Raw genomic sequence first — 14397 nt, forward strand, 5'->3', positions numbered from 1 at the left:
ACACTCACAAAGGATTTTTTTGAAATTCCGAGTTTAAAGCGTTAAAAAAGAGTAACAATGAAATATAATATGATTTAATTTCTCGGAAACAATTGATATCATCATATCAACGTGATTTTTGGTGCGTCGTTCACGTGAATATCAAAAACTGAATTTCTAGATTTCTCGAAACTGGACCTTGAAAGTGATGAAGAAAGGTAAAAAAATTTCGAACAATGATTGCAAATATTCTCCATTACCATTTTACTTCACCAAATGAGATAATTATTCTATTAGGGCTTGCAAATACTCTTCTTATAAATATCTAAAAACCATTTTCGGGCTTTTGGATTTCAGTATTTTAAGGGGGTAAAAAAACAAATTTTGTTTTTAATTTATGCCATTTTATGGTACCGCTATTGAATCAATCTTCTGAGATTTGGTAACATTATGATGGTACTTTATATTTGTAATTCTGATTATACATTTCGCTAGCGAAGCCACGATGGGAAATCTAAAAACTGATTAATTAGTGGGTCCTGTACTGACCAAACTGCTGCACTGAAGAAATAACAAAACAATAAGAACTGGCTTTAAGTTTTATTTATAATTTTATTCTCACAAGCATTAGTTTAATAAATACAGGAAAGGTTCATGGGGCAGAGCCCCCTAGCTAAACATCCCCTGACCTCGACGGAAAATGTAACTAACTATATCGACGGGGATTTAATTAAATTATTAAATATAAAATAAAAACTAAATCTTTTTCATATTTTTTTAAAGAACTTATTGTGTACGCAGAATATAGGGTAAACTTTTATATCACATTGTACTCTCACTTGGTATCTTAAAGAGATGTACTACTCACCCTCACGCGCTGGCTTTCGCTTTAGTTTAGACGACTAGCATTCAGTTATTATCAATGTTGCTGCAGGGCATTGTACGCAACAGCTCAGACAATAGCCATTGAAAAAGCAGAGAATCTTTAAATTGTATACATTTTACGCTTATTTTTCTACCATCTATTATTTAAAATAATATTAACTTTTATAAAATCGCATAAATTTATTTAATTTCTTAATGTAGAATGGAGTTAATTTTTAAAATTTACAAAAATCTGGACTTAAATATAAAGGCTGAGTTGGTTATAAGTTGTACAATAATCAGCTAGCAATTATAACAGTAGAAATTGATAAAAGAAAAGCTTGGATATAAAGTCGTTACTTTTCAACCAACACGTAGAATCGATTGAAAAATTTGAAAGAAAATTTGAGAGTGGAATAATTATTAAAAAAATATATATATATATTTTAATAATTACTTCACTCTCAAATATTCCTCCAATTTATATATATATATATATATATATATATATATATATATATATACTAATATTCGCTGTTTATAAGGTTCTTTTGAACAAATCATAACTGAATTATAAGAAATACTGAGTGGCACGGATTTATTGCTAGAAGAAAATCTCAGTTTAAAAATAAATGAGTAACGAAATGGGATAGAAAGGAGGATAAAGAAAAAATAGATATTGTTAAACAGGAACATAATGTTATGGAAGTGGGAACAATTTTTTACTTAGATGGCAAAATTATAAAGGATATAAAAAGAAGAAATGCAAATTCGAGAAACACTAGTACAAGTAAAGCCGTAATGGAAAAGGAAAAGAAATTTGTTGTTATAAAACAAAGCCAATGAAAAGTGGTATGACAGGAAGATGTTGAACATTACACAAGTCGATAAAATTTGAAAAGAAAAGGTCTTACGACGAATAGGAAAGTAAAAAAAACTATCGGCAGAATTTTGAAAAGAGAAGAATCAGGTTGCTGAATGAACTATTAAAACACCCTTTCTTATTCCTGTTTAGCCTCCGGGAATTACCCTACAAGTATTACTTCAGAGGATGAAATGTAATCAGTGTAAATGAAGTGCAGTCTTGTACAGTCTCAGTTTGGGCATTCCTGAGATGTGTGGTTAATTGAAACTCAACCACCAAAGAACATCGGTATCCACGATCTAGTGTTCAAATCCGTATAAAAGTAACTGCCTTTACTAGAAATTGAACGCTGGAACTCTCGACTTTCAAATCAGCTGATTTGGGAAGACGCGTTCACCAGTAGACCAACCCGGTGGGTCTATTAAAACATCCAGATTTAGTTAACTACCCTTACTGGAGGGATTTCTAAAGAAGTTAAACATGTATAGGAAGACAAAGACTGGAGTCCATGAAACAGCTAATTCAGGATATAGCCTGTAGTAAATATGCTGAGGTTAAAGATTAGTACAGAACAGAATAGAATGAAGAATAACACCAAACTAATCAATTGACGCGTGAGTCAATCATTTATCTATTCTTTATACAACGTACTAAAATGAAGTTTTATTTTGAATTGGAAATAAAGCAGATAATCAAAATAATCTTTTAATTGTGAAGAGAATATATTTTACTTTTTTTTCATTTTTTTAACTCGCTTCACAAATTGGAATAAGAAAACTGTGCATTGTTACTTCCGTAACTAATAAAAAGAAAACATAAAAATAAATTACTTATTAAACAGACCTAGTACTGAAAAAAAATTACTTTTGATTATAATAAACAAATTATTTTTACAAAATCTGGAACAGAAGAATTTGCATTTCACCAGTCGTTTTACGCCAGTCGGCGTATTACACATGACAAATATATTTATACAATTTTACCATTTCTGAAGATCATTCAAAATCTTCACCCACCAAACAAAATAAATTTGTTTCGTATAGTTAGAAAATTAATTTTCAATCATCTAATGAATTTGCATCATGCGTTTACAATAGATTAAAAAAAATACAGACTTGTCCACTTCTCACACAATTCATTTGTTTGCGGATGGCTGCGGTGGCCAGAACAAAAACAATATTTTAATTGTTATGCTATGTTTCTGGTTCTACAAAGAATCCCCTTGAAAGATTCAAAAGTTCAAAGCACTTTTCCAGTGGTAGGGCACTCATTCTTTCTTCCGGATCGGAATTTTGCTCCGATTTAAAGGAAAATTCGAAAAAGAAGAATTATTACTCTTAAAGAGTATATTGATATTATTGATAAAAATTCCACTAATCAGACGGTAAAAAAGACTACTCTGTATATAATTTAAAAAAGAGTGTTTTGATGTTATGAACAGACCAGCCCCATGGCATATCAAATTCAATACTTATAGACGCTTTATTCTTACTAAAAAAACATCTTAGTAGTTCAGTTCTTGTTCGGGTTGAGACTATTACATGTCAGATATAGCGAAAGATAAGGGAATTTGCAAGGGAGGAAAAAGATTGGTATGATGAAACCTGAAATAATATTAAAAAGTAAACTACTAAAACTACATAAATTAAAAGATGTAAGTTCCTTCTAACTAAAAATTATGGTGAAAATTGGAAAACAAGATGGTCTGTTGTTATTTTATACAAATTTAATGGATGTAAATGCCCGTGACTATAGTGATAATTCTGTGGCTAATAAATCTGATAAAGATGATTGTGGTGAAATAAATGACGGTGATAATATAATAATTTAAAACTATTTTGTAATTATTTCACTAAATTTTGTAGTAATTCTGTAGAATGTTAATAAATACATCCGCATTTTTATATATAAATATTTTTTTGTAAATTTAGATTACGTAGTTTTTTATTGTTCCTTATTAACCTATTAATAGTAGAAAATTAAAATAAAGAAAATAAAGAATTAAGTGTGGTAAAAATTAAGTTGTTAGTTCTTTCCAAAACACCCAAACATCATGTTCTATTCCAATCTCTTATTCCCTTTCTCCAATCATTTCCCGCATTTATTTAGAAAATAATGGCTTAAATATTTTTGAAAAATACAGGGTTTATTTCATTGAATTTTTTATTGAATAAAAAAAAATCATACATTTATTTTTCCTAGCAGCAGAGATAGAGGAGGTTTTCTGTGTTTTTCTCAACTTCAGTTTAGATTGGCATAGTTTGAAACTAGAAGACTTCAATGTGATCATACAGTGACCGCTATTAAAAAAAAATAAATAAGGTGGTGCTTTGAAGAGAATAAAAACACATTAAACTGAAAAGTTACTAAACTAATACACACTCCCTGCAATGGCGTAAAAATAATTCTGTTAGAATTTCCAACTGAGTTTGTATAAAACGTTTTTAACACAACATTAAATTTCAAATCTGATAATTAGATATTGTTAAATAAAAAATAAAAAATTAAAAAAAATAGTAACTGCTAAGTAAACTGAATCTTTGTTTAATTGACTCATGTAAAAATTTAACGTATCAACACATAACGATTTATCAGTACAAATTCGAATAAGTTTATGAATCTAAAACATATTTGGTGACGTAAAAAAGCACTGTACTTCCGAAAACTCAATCAAATTTTTTTTTAACTTCATATAAAAAAACGACAAATAAAAGAAAATTCTTAACAGAAAAGACCTGGTAAAACAAAGAATGGATAAGAAAAAAATGTTAAGAAAGATATTCAAAAAAAAAGCAATAAAAGTATCCTTCTGCTTATAAGCTACTCCATTCCTTCAGAGTTCACAAACTGATATTAGATCTTTTCCACTTCAAACAATCCTACAACTTCATCCTCAATAAAGTGCTGGTGCTTGTGTTAAATGGCTGGGAGCTATGGGAAACAAGGAAATGAAGGTACCGATATATATATATTTATTTATTCACTCTTTTACGTTTACATAATAACAGTAAGGCTATCTAACATGAACCAGTCTTTCATACACATTGTCTCAAAATATATAATGCGCAAAAGAAACATACCACCAACAAAATGTTTGTTGGTCATATTTTTACGTGTATAAAAGCAACCTATTAAAAAAGTAAAATAACTTGATAGAAAAAAGAAAAGAAAAATGTTAAATAACATAATATTTCGGTGAGCAGCGCAGGTGAATATAACGTCGTATTCTTTTCACTACGATACAACTGTAACGACTATATTTTCACTGAAGCAAAAATATTCAAAAAAAAATTATTTAAAAAAAAAATAACACAAAAACATTATCAAATTAATTTCCCAATCAAAAAATTATTGTTTGAAAAATTATTATTATTTGTTTGAAAACGTTTAGGTTGTCAAATATTATTTTAAATTTTCTAAAAAAGAAAAAAAAACACGATACACAATCGTTACATTTAAAATGAAAGAAAGAAATAACTATGTATTAATTTTATTTTGAAGTTATTTGTAAGACACCTACTCTTGAAAGAAAAAGACCAGCTGTTCAAGTTCAAACTGAAGTAACTTCTTAACTTAAAGTACCCAAGGGAAATGTTCATCTAAAGGACGCTGATCACATCCTTTTTATCGGCTCATAAATTCTTTCAAGTATCGTAATAACGTAGCTAAAACAAAGGAAAAGAAAAAAAACGCAATACAAAGGCGACACATCCAAACGCTATCCCAAAACAAAACTTCATACAAACCGTTAGCATTTAACATTAAGAGGATAAAAACTTTTTTCTTTTTTTTTATAAATAATTACTTTAAAATACGTATTAAAATTGATTTATCTATAATACATCATTTATTTTATACAATCAGATGTGTTTACTTTCCTGTAACATTCCTTCGACCATTCCGCATAATTCTTACAATTCTACGAGAAGAATCCTTCTACAATTGTTCTCAGATACTTCATTACTGTTACAATTTAATAAAAAATAAATAAACAAACATATTTCTTCAAAAAACACACATGTGTCGTTGAAATTTTACATAAACGCACTAAACCACTTTATATACTAAGAAATATAAAATATGACTTTAGTCGTTAGAACAAATTAAACCAGTATCCTGTAGCGAACCTGTAGCAATAGAGGGAATGATTCAAGTTGGTTGTATTCAGATGTAAGAACAATTTTTAACAAACTACAACAAGTAGTAAAATCGTATTTAAGAAGACCTAAGATTCTTAAAAAAGATCCTTAAATGAATTCTGCCATAATAACACAAACGAAACAAAGAAAATCTCGCTAAAATTCTCCATCAAAACCTACGGTTAACTAAACACAGTATTTCGTTTTCAGAGAGCTTCCGGCCCAGGAATGAAAATCTTTGATAGCCATTAACGGATGTTTGTTTCGATAGCTAAGGAGTCGGCAGGATATTCGAAATCGCATATAATGTAATTCAAAGCAGGTTGCCGAATTTTCAGCAGGTTCAAAACTTCGTTGAAGTAATCGATCCTGTAATTAAAAGGGCTATGTTTCTGTACGATTGAAATTCAATGCATAAAACATTAAGAGAATTGACGTCAAAAGTTACTTCCGAAAAGAGCACCCTGTTTCAAGTGATAAAGTGTGCTCAATTCCAAAATTTAAAAGAATAAGCAGAGGTTACGTGTGAGGTAATTAATTGATACTGTTGACTTATATGTCGATCGGTCTTGAAAAAACGATTTGCGCTAATTTTGTATTATACAGTGAATACAGTGAATTATATCCGCAATGTTAAACATAGAAAAATTTCCACCTACATATGAATAGATATTGAAGAAGTTGTTAATGTGACATTTTTTTTAAGCTCTCTACAAGATTTGAAGATACTTTTCAATGTTATTTTATTTTACTTCTGTACAACGTTGGGATATGGATTTTATAACACGAACAGTTATAATATTATACATGCTTCTTGTATCATACTGAATATAACTTTTCACCTGTTATGCAGTTGTATTAACCTTTTCATCTTTGACAATCGTAATGATGAAGCCGACTTTAAATATTACGTATGTCTAACATTAAAATATGTCCGAACAGAAATAAGTATGTTTCGTACAGAACTGATGGAATGTATTTTTACAATTTTTTATTAATTATCTTGTAAGTCGATGACATTAAAAAAAAAAAATAAATAATTTTTCATTAATTAATAGTAAAAATTAATTACAGTTATATTTTACAAAACATAAAATTACAGGAAATAAAATTATAAAATTTGACTGAAAACATCACGCATTACGCATCCAAAATAATTATTTAAAGTAGTTATGAAAAAATCATAAAAAACAGTATAATGAAACAGACTGTAATTAAAATATTTCAATGAATCATTTAAAAGAAAAGTCAACTTTATTTCTTTAAATCACATTCAACGTATCCATGAAAATCAATTTTTATTTTTCATTGTTTGACGGACTGTATCTTTTTAAAAATAAAATTAGACTTTAATTAATGTCTGATGTTTTAAAGGGACAAAAGCTTTTGACCTCTTTTATATAAACTTCAGTTTCAATAGAAGTTTACGGAAATTTATTCAGATTAGAATTTAAAGGTGGATGGCTTTTATCGCGACTGGTTGGAAAGTTAAAAGAAAGCAGAGTGGGACGGGATTCAAAGCATCCGATCAATATTCCATCTCTCATCTTTTGCCTTTCAAATCAAATTTCTTCAAAGCCCTCGTCATTCATATGAATGTTTGCTGAGAAAAAAATTCAGCATTGTAAATGAACTGATACAGTCACATTATTTTGTCATTTTCAGCCTTTTTTCTATCCTCATAAGAATGCAGAGACAACAAACATAAAATTTGTTTCGAAATATGTAACGATATTCCATTTTTATGAAACATAATAAATTTAATCGTAAATTAAAGAATTAAACCAAAAAAGAATATGCTTTTAATTTTTTCGAAAAAATGTTTACGATATTAAAAAATCACTGTTAAAAAATAAAGTAATTTAATACTGCTTTCCGTTGTTTTAAAAATATTGCTGCAAATTTTATACTTAAAACTATGTAACAGAACTGTATACTTAATACTTGAAACTATGTAGTAGAACTATGTAGCACAACTTAAGTTCTGTTACTTTCTATGTATTTGCATTATTAGGGGTTGACTTAGTGTAGGGTATTTTACCCTACTTCCAGTAATTTTCCTTTGTGTTATTTATTTGGTTGGTTGTAATATACATCCTTCTTGGACTGTTATATTACATCACGACTCACTTTTCACCAGCTGGTCCTTCTAACTCTACGTCTAGGACGGTAAGAGATGTCTACAAGGGGAGTTAGGAGGATATTCTAATAACAAACTTTAAATAAAACGTATTTTTATAAAAAGAAGTTCTATTTATCAAAATGATTTCTGTGTTCTATTACTTTAATGCTGAGTTAAGGTAGTAGTGAACGAATTAAACAATGAAATGAGTTTAAATCTATAACGACCGAAATATTTATCTGAATTTTCCTAAAAAAAAGAAAACATCCTTAATTTAAAAAAATCTGATTTAAATTTCACAACTCAGAAGAAGTTGTTACAATTTGTAGTGGCTACAAATAAACTAAAAATATGAAAAAGTTCAAATATTTAATGATCTGTTTAGGTAAACCGTACGTCAATATGCTTCTTTTTATTTCAAACGGTATGAGCCAAATATTTTCCAGTTTCTTTATTCCGAGATCAAAATGAAAAAATAAAATTACTTCTTTAAAGATAAAAATACGTGAGATATCATTCAAATACATACAGCCGAGTTTAGATAAAAAAACAAAACAATCACCTTCGAAAATGACAGCCAATATTAAGAATAATAAGAATCGTATGACAGGACTAACCTGTGAAGAAGAGGAGTGAAATGGTTTCCCGTTAATTGAACTGAATTTATTGTTGTATATCATTACGCAAAGTGCACATAATTCAAATCTCTTTGACATTAATGTTGCTCATTATACTGCCAATCACTGTAGTAAAAAGAATGATGAAAAACGGGTGGGAAACCACTTTCCTTCTCATATTTTCTAATAAGCCTGGCAAAATATGTTGTTTATTTTTGAATTTGGGTAAATTATTTTACGTTATTCGTAAACGAGATTTTGAAATTTCATATAGGATCGTTTACAACCCAGGTTTGTGGTAAGTTAACATACAATTAAAATATCATTTATTAATTAAAAGAATATACCAGATCAATTATACATTTTTCAAGTCCTTTTTATACAATTCACAAATTTTAAATTAAAACATTTAAAATTCGATTATTTCAATCCGATCAAATAAAACCACACATCGATATTACTGATTTATCAATCAAGAAGCGAACTTAATATTATAGGCATCCAGAAATAAAGAAATAGCCTACATCTAAAATAAAAAATGTAAAGAACGGGGATAAACTGACCGGGTTTACGTAACGCACAATAATAGTAAGAGCGCGTGTAGCAGCCAATGAAGGGGATTATAATTCAAAGCTATTCTTATATTGAATTACAGTTTGGACGACCATGAAAATTTGCTTACTTAGAATAAGCAACATTTCATGACTTGCATTTTTTTTATGTCCGATCTGTACTATCAAATATAAATGAATTACCGTCATTAGACAGCTTTTTAACGTACACAATCATACATTACAAACTGTTTATTAATTAAAGAACTGTTGTAAACGTTTTCAAAAACAAATCAGTTGAAAATAACTAATGCTTACGTAATGAGTTACAAAATCAGGATAAATTTAATGAAAGTACATTATTTAAAATGAATAATTAATTCACAATTTATTAATGAAGTAAAACAATAAAGGTAGTTTGCTAAACTTCATGTATATAAATTCTTAATTTTCTACCTTGATTTGATTTAATATTAACGGCTTTATTACATAGATATTACATTAGAGATAATCTTTAAAGCAGACTGAATGGAAATATGAATATTTTACATTAATTAAAACTTTCAATTATTTTTCCTAATCTTCAAACTAATTAAATTTTATATAATAAAAACCATATACACTTTAAAATCGGTTATTTTACATGAAAACTAATGCATTAACTTTATACAAAATAAAACTGTAGTTTTCATTTAAAAAGTTATAAGAATTAAGACATTTTTATAAATACCAGTATTTTGAAGAATGCTGTGCACTAAATAAAAATCTCAGATCCAATTTGACTACAGGCAGAACCAAACATAAACAATAAAAAATTGTGAATTTTATCTGAATAAATTATAAAAAAAGAACAATGCAAACAAAATAAACAATTCTATCGATTTGTCGAATGATTCTTGATAAAACCGATAAACTAGATTTATATACATACGGATTAACATTCATATGCATACGGAGTGGCTGAAAAGTAATGCACAGTCGCTAATAACTCGCAAATGAAAATAGATTGGCAAATGAAACAAATACGGGATAAAATAAATTTTATTTTCTATAAAAACTTAAATTTATCAGTTTATATAATCATCACTTATTATACACGTATCTTCCAACGGTGAACCAATTTTTTTCATTTTATAAATGAAGAATGCTGGCTGTCTTTCCTTGATCCATAACCTCACCAAGTTTAGCATCCGTGGTGATAAACGCACTTAATATCCCCATTTAATTTCGGAAAGAAATGAAAATAGCAGGGTGCCAAATCTGGTGAGTATGGTGAGTGTGGACGAGGTTAAAATTTCAACTTCACCAGAGCTGTTTTATTTTTTTTTTTTTTTTTTGCGATTGCGTGGCAATCAATTGTAAAATAATCTCTTCTAATGGTTTGTTCTTGTTCTTTCGATATGCTTATCTACATGGCGATGCGTTATTGTGTGATGCGTTGCTCATTTTGAATCATTTATTCATGCTTATCATAAGTCAAAAAAACTGGACGACCATTGCGAGGTTCAATATTTTCTCTTTATAACCTTCCGATGTACGAAAGTTGCATCATATTACCCAACTACTCGCCCTACTTCGATCAAATTACTTCACATCGCAAGTGGCTTTTAGACGACGATGAGTGTGTAGATAGTGTTCACTTTTTCGCTTTAAAGATTCAATCACTGCAAGTTGTTTAAGACACGATGACACAGTAGAAATACTTCAATCTATAACAATGGCGACTGAAAAAAAATGAGAAGGGTTTCAACGAGTTTTGGTGTGTTAGTAGGAAGAGAATAAAATTACAACTTGACAATACCTGTCACTTTTTGTGCCGTTTGTTCTGTAGTTACGTTTCAGTTTGCATATTATTTCAGATACCTGTCGCATATATTCTGATTAACATTAAAATCAAGTAAATTGATGGAATTTAATTTTAACAATTATTCTGTTTTAATTATTTTCTGTTCCAGTCTTATTATTCTATTTTCCAAGTCTTTTCTGTAAATAGTTGGAGGTTTGGAACTTGGGAAATATTTTCATTAACAGTTATACTATATTAATATTTTTACAACGTGCTGTGATATAAACTAACTAGGATACAACTCAATCATCTTGTAAATGGATGAATATTTATCTATCTGAACCGTGGTATAAAAGTGTCTAAGATATTACAAATTAAGAAAATTAATAAACACACTTTACCTTGATGGAGGAGCTCTCCGAGACATCAAAGCACTGAAACAATAAACAAAATAATAAAATTAGAATAAAAGTTATAAATAAATAAAAACAACTTTTTAACAAAATCGTAATTAAATAAATAAAATACATGTGCCATTACTGGGTATTTGTTATTATTGCCTGGTTATTTATTTTAATTGTAATAAGAAAATATCTTCATTATTCAAAACTGGATTGAATGCTGACTATACTACATTTACCATACCCGGCTGCAAAATGTTTTACTAATACCATTCTTTTGAGTTACAAGTAATTTTCCCCACAAAGAAGTTACTGTGATAATATAGTTACGTTGCGCTTTAAAGTACAATAGTGGTGGATCGTTGCTATGACGACCAATGACCACTTTCCAATGGATGTCCACTTTCCAATAAAATTTATGGTTCAGTTTTTAACAAGGCCTATTTATAATAATATTATTATTATTATTGCTATAATATACAAAAACGTTTTTCAAAATTTTGTCCAAACACCTCTGGCATTTTATTAACAGATTAATAACTATTATCATTTATATTTATTCATTAATTATATTATTTCTTTTATTATTAATTTACAAATTAAAAAAAAAAAATTGACAAACAAGGCCCATAATTTAAAACAATGATCAATTCAATCAATAATGACTAAATAATGATAATATCTAAATATGTCAATATTAAATGTGTTAATAGTATAGGTAAATTTGTCTACGTAATGTTTACTTTAATATACTAATTAATACAGTTAAAATACAAATTGATTATAAAAACATTAATTTGTTTCAGTTCAGTATAATGAAAAAAATTACGAAAAACATATTCTATCAACGATATACTCAACCAAAATTACAAGAGCAGAATTCATGACACAAAAAAGTTTTCAATACGTTGTAAAGGAAAACACAAATATTTATTTTGTTTTCAATTAACTGCAAAATCAAATAATAAACATTTTAGTATATACCTACTAAAGAAACACTTCTAACTGAATATTTAAATATTCGTTTATCTAAAAAGAAACTTATATCACGAGAGGAATAAAAGGGTGAATGCGTAAATACGAATGGAAAGCTGATTAAGAGGAAAGTTGCAAGATTTCAAAACTTTAACTTTCACGGTATTTGCACAGGAATGTTAAGTCGGCTGAATTTCAACTTTAACTCAATATTTCACGCAAAAACTATTCCAATCCTTTTACAACTATTTTCAATAAAACATTTTTTATATACGTTTAAGATACAAACCAAGAATTACATGTTATTCAAAAATCGATATAAAATAACAATGATTATGGTGGTGTTCATACCCAACCTTGAAAGTCAAAGTTTTAATTTATCATCTTTTAAATACTTCTTACAACCAATTTCAAAATTATTGCAGTGCTACATTTTGCCGTAATTTTATAAATATATTTGCGATGGTAAAGTAAAATATCATACATTAAAATATTGTTAAGGCAGATCTAAGAGATAAAACACAAATCCTTATCTGCATTCACGATCCCAGTAAAAATATAAAATAAAACAGCATCTATTAAGGAATTATAATAAGAAATGCAATGTTTGGATAATTTTTACGCTTCCATCCTGTGTACCAAATCGTTTAATTAAGTTAAACTCTTAACAAATATGGTTAAAAGAGCACAGTATCTGCAATCTCTCAAAGATATTGTTTACGCAAGGTAAAGCCCTAATCCCATGAGCTTTGTCTTGCTTGGCTTTTGGGTTATAAAAGATATCATCAAAATGCATCGTAAGTAATAGGAAAAAACCCATTAAAGCGTTCGGTTAAAATAATAAAAATAAAGCAATTATTTAACGCTTTAAAATGTTTACTCCGACCCATTTGAAAATTTATAATTTTTTATGCAGATATAAATACATAGTTTCTAATATTTATCATGTAGCATAAGGAAAGGATATATAATAGAATACAACAGAAAAATGCAATAAAACAGATATATGATCTGTTGTTTAATTATTCAAAATAATGGTATTTTGGAAATTAAGTAAGTTTAATGATAAAATATGACAGAATACCATATCAAAAAAGTGAATTGACTGTAATTGTTAATGCGACTGTAAATAAAAGCATTAAAAAAAAGTGAATTTTTTATTGTTTTTTATAAATGTATACAAAAAAATCGTTAAATAATTCTTCTTCAATGGTTATGTTTTGATAATAAAATACGCATTGCCTTAAGACAATTTTAATTTTTTCCAAAGTTTAATTTTAAGCTCAATTTAATGCTCAGAATTTTCAGTAATACTGTTATAAGTTTTTATTAATTTTAAAACATTGTTACAAAAAAAAAGGGTCGGAGTTGTACTGTAGACGTAGGTTAAATACCAAAACGGTTATTAAACGATCTGATATTACTTCCACACCCGACATAATTTCCTTCTAGAAACGACATAACTATTTTCAAAAATAACAAAAATTTCATTTCACAACATTACTGAAGAGTGAAATGGTTTCCAGTTGCTTTTATTACAAAAATGAATGTATTTTTAAATACCAGCATCAAATTCCATCAAAATGAGGATAATATTGAATCCTACAAGCGACACTTTAAGTCTACTCATTACTGGGCGGGCTATGTATAAATCTTGCAAAAAGCAACACTGTATCTGTTGTATCTTAGAGCTATACACACATCACAATCAAAAGGAAAAGTAGGATTAATAGTAAAAATGACAAACTATTGTACTCCCTTTTGTTATGAAATAAGGCATTACATTTCATAATAATACTGTAGGAGAAAAAGATTAAGAAATTCAAGCCAAATATTTAGTAATTTAGTAAAAAAAAAGCTGAACGGTTCATCCGTTCCGTTCACTTTATTGTAAATAAAAATGAAGTATTATTGAGTAATTTAGGATGTCACCTAAATACATATTCTTTTAATTTAATCAAAAGCCCTCCAATATTATCATAACACTGATAATAAGTAGAAAATAATGCATACGTACGAGTACATATGTATTAGGAAAAAACTAAATCTCTAATGAAAAAAGTTAACGATTTACGTATCTTATTCCTGAAATAATTCT

The 14397-nt window shown here is 28.1% G+C and overlaps 1 protein-coding gene across 5 annotated transcripts in view; it reads right to left on the reverse strand.

The window, feature by feature from the left end:
• LOC142319586 (uncharacterized) overlaps positions 1–14397 on the reverse strand; it is a 917667-nt gene that overhangs the window by 548397 nt on the left and 354873 nt on the right. For all 5 annotated transcript variants that reach the window (XR_012755216.1, XM_075357048.1, XM_075357044.1 and 2 more), the window contains one exon: positions 11325–11357. Coding sequence is in view for 2 of the 5 variants with exons in the window: in XM_075357043.1 (XP_075213158.1) it covers positions 11325–11357 (33 nt within the window). In the remaining 3 variants the exon portion in view is untranslated. The remainder of the gene's footprint in view (positions 1–11324; positions 11358–14397) is intronic.

This window comes from Lycorma delicatula, chromosome 2, assembly GCF_047948215.1.
Source record: "Lycorma delicatula isolate Av1 chromosome 2, ASM4794821v1, whole genome shotgun sequence".
Lineage (NCBI taxonomy): Eukaryota > Metazoa > Arthropoda > Insecta > Hemiptera > Fulgoridae > Lycorma > Lycorma delicatula.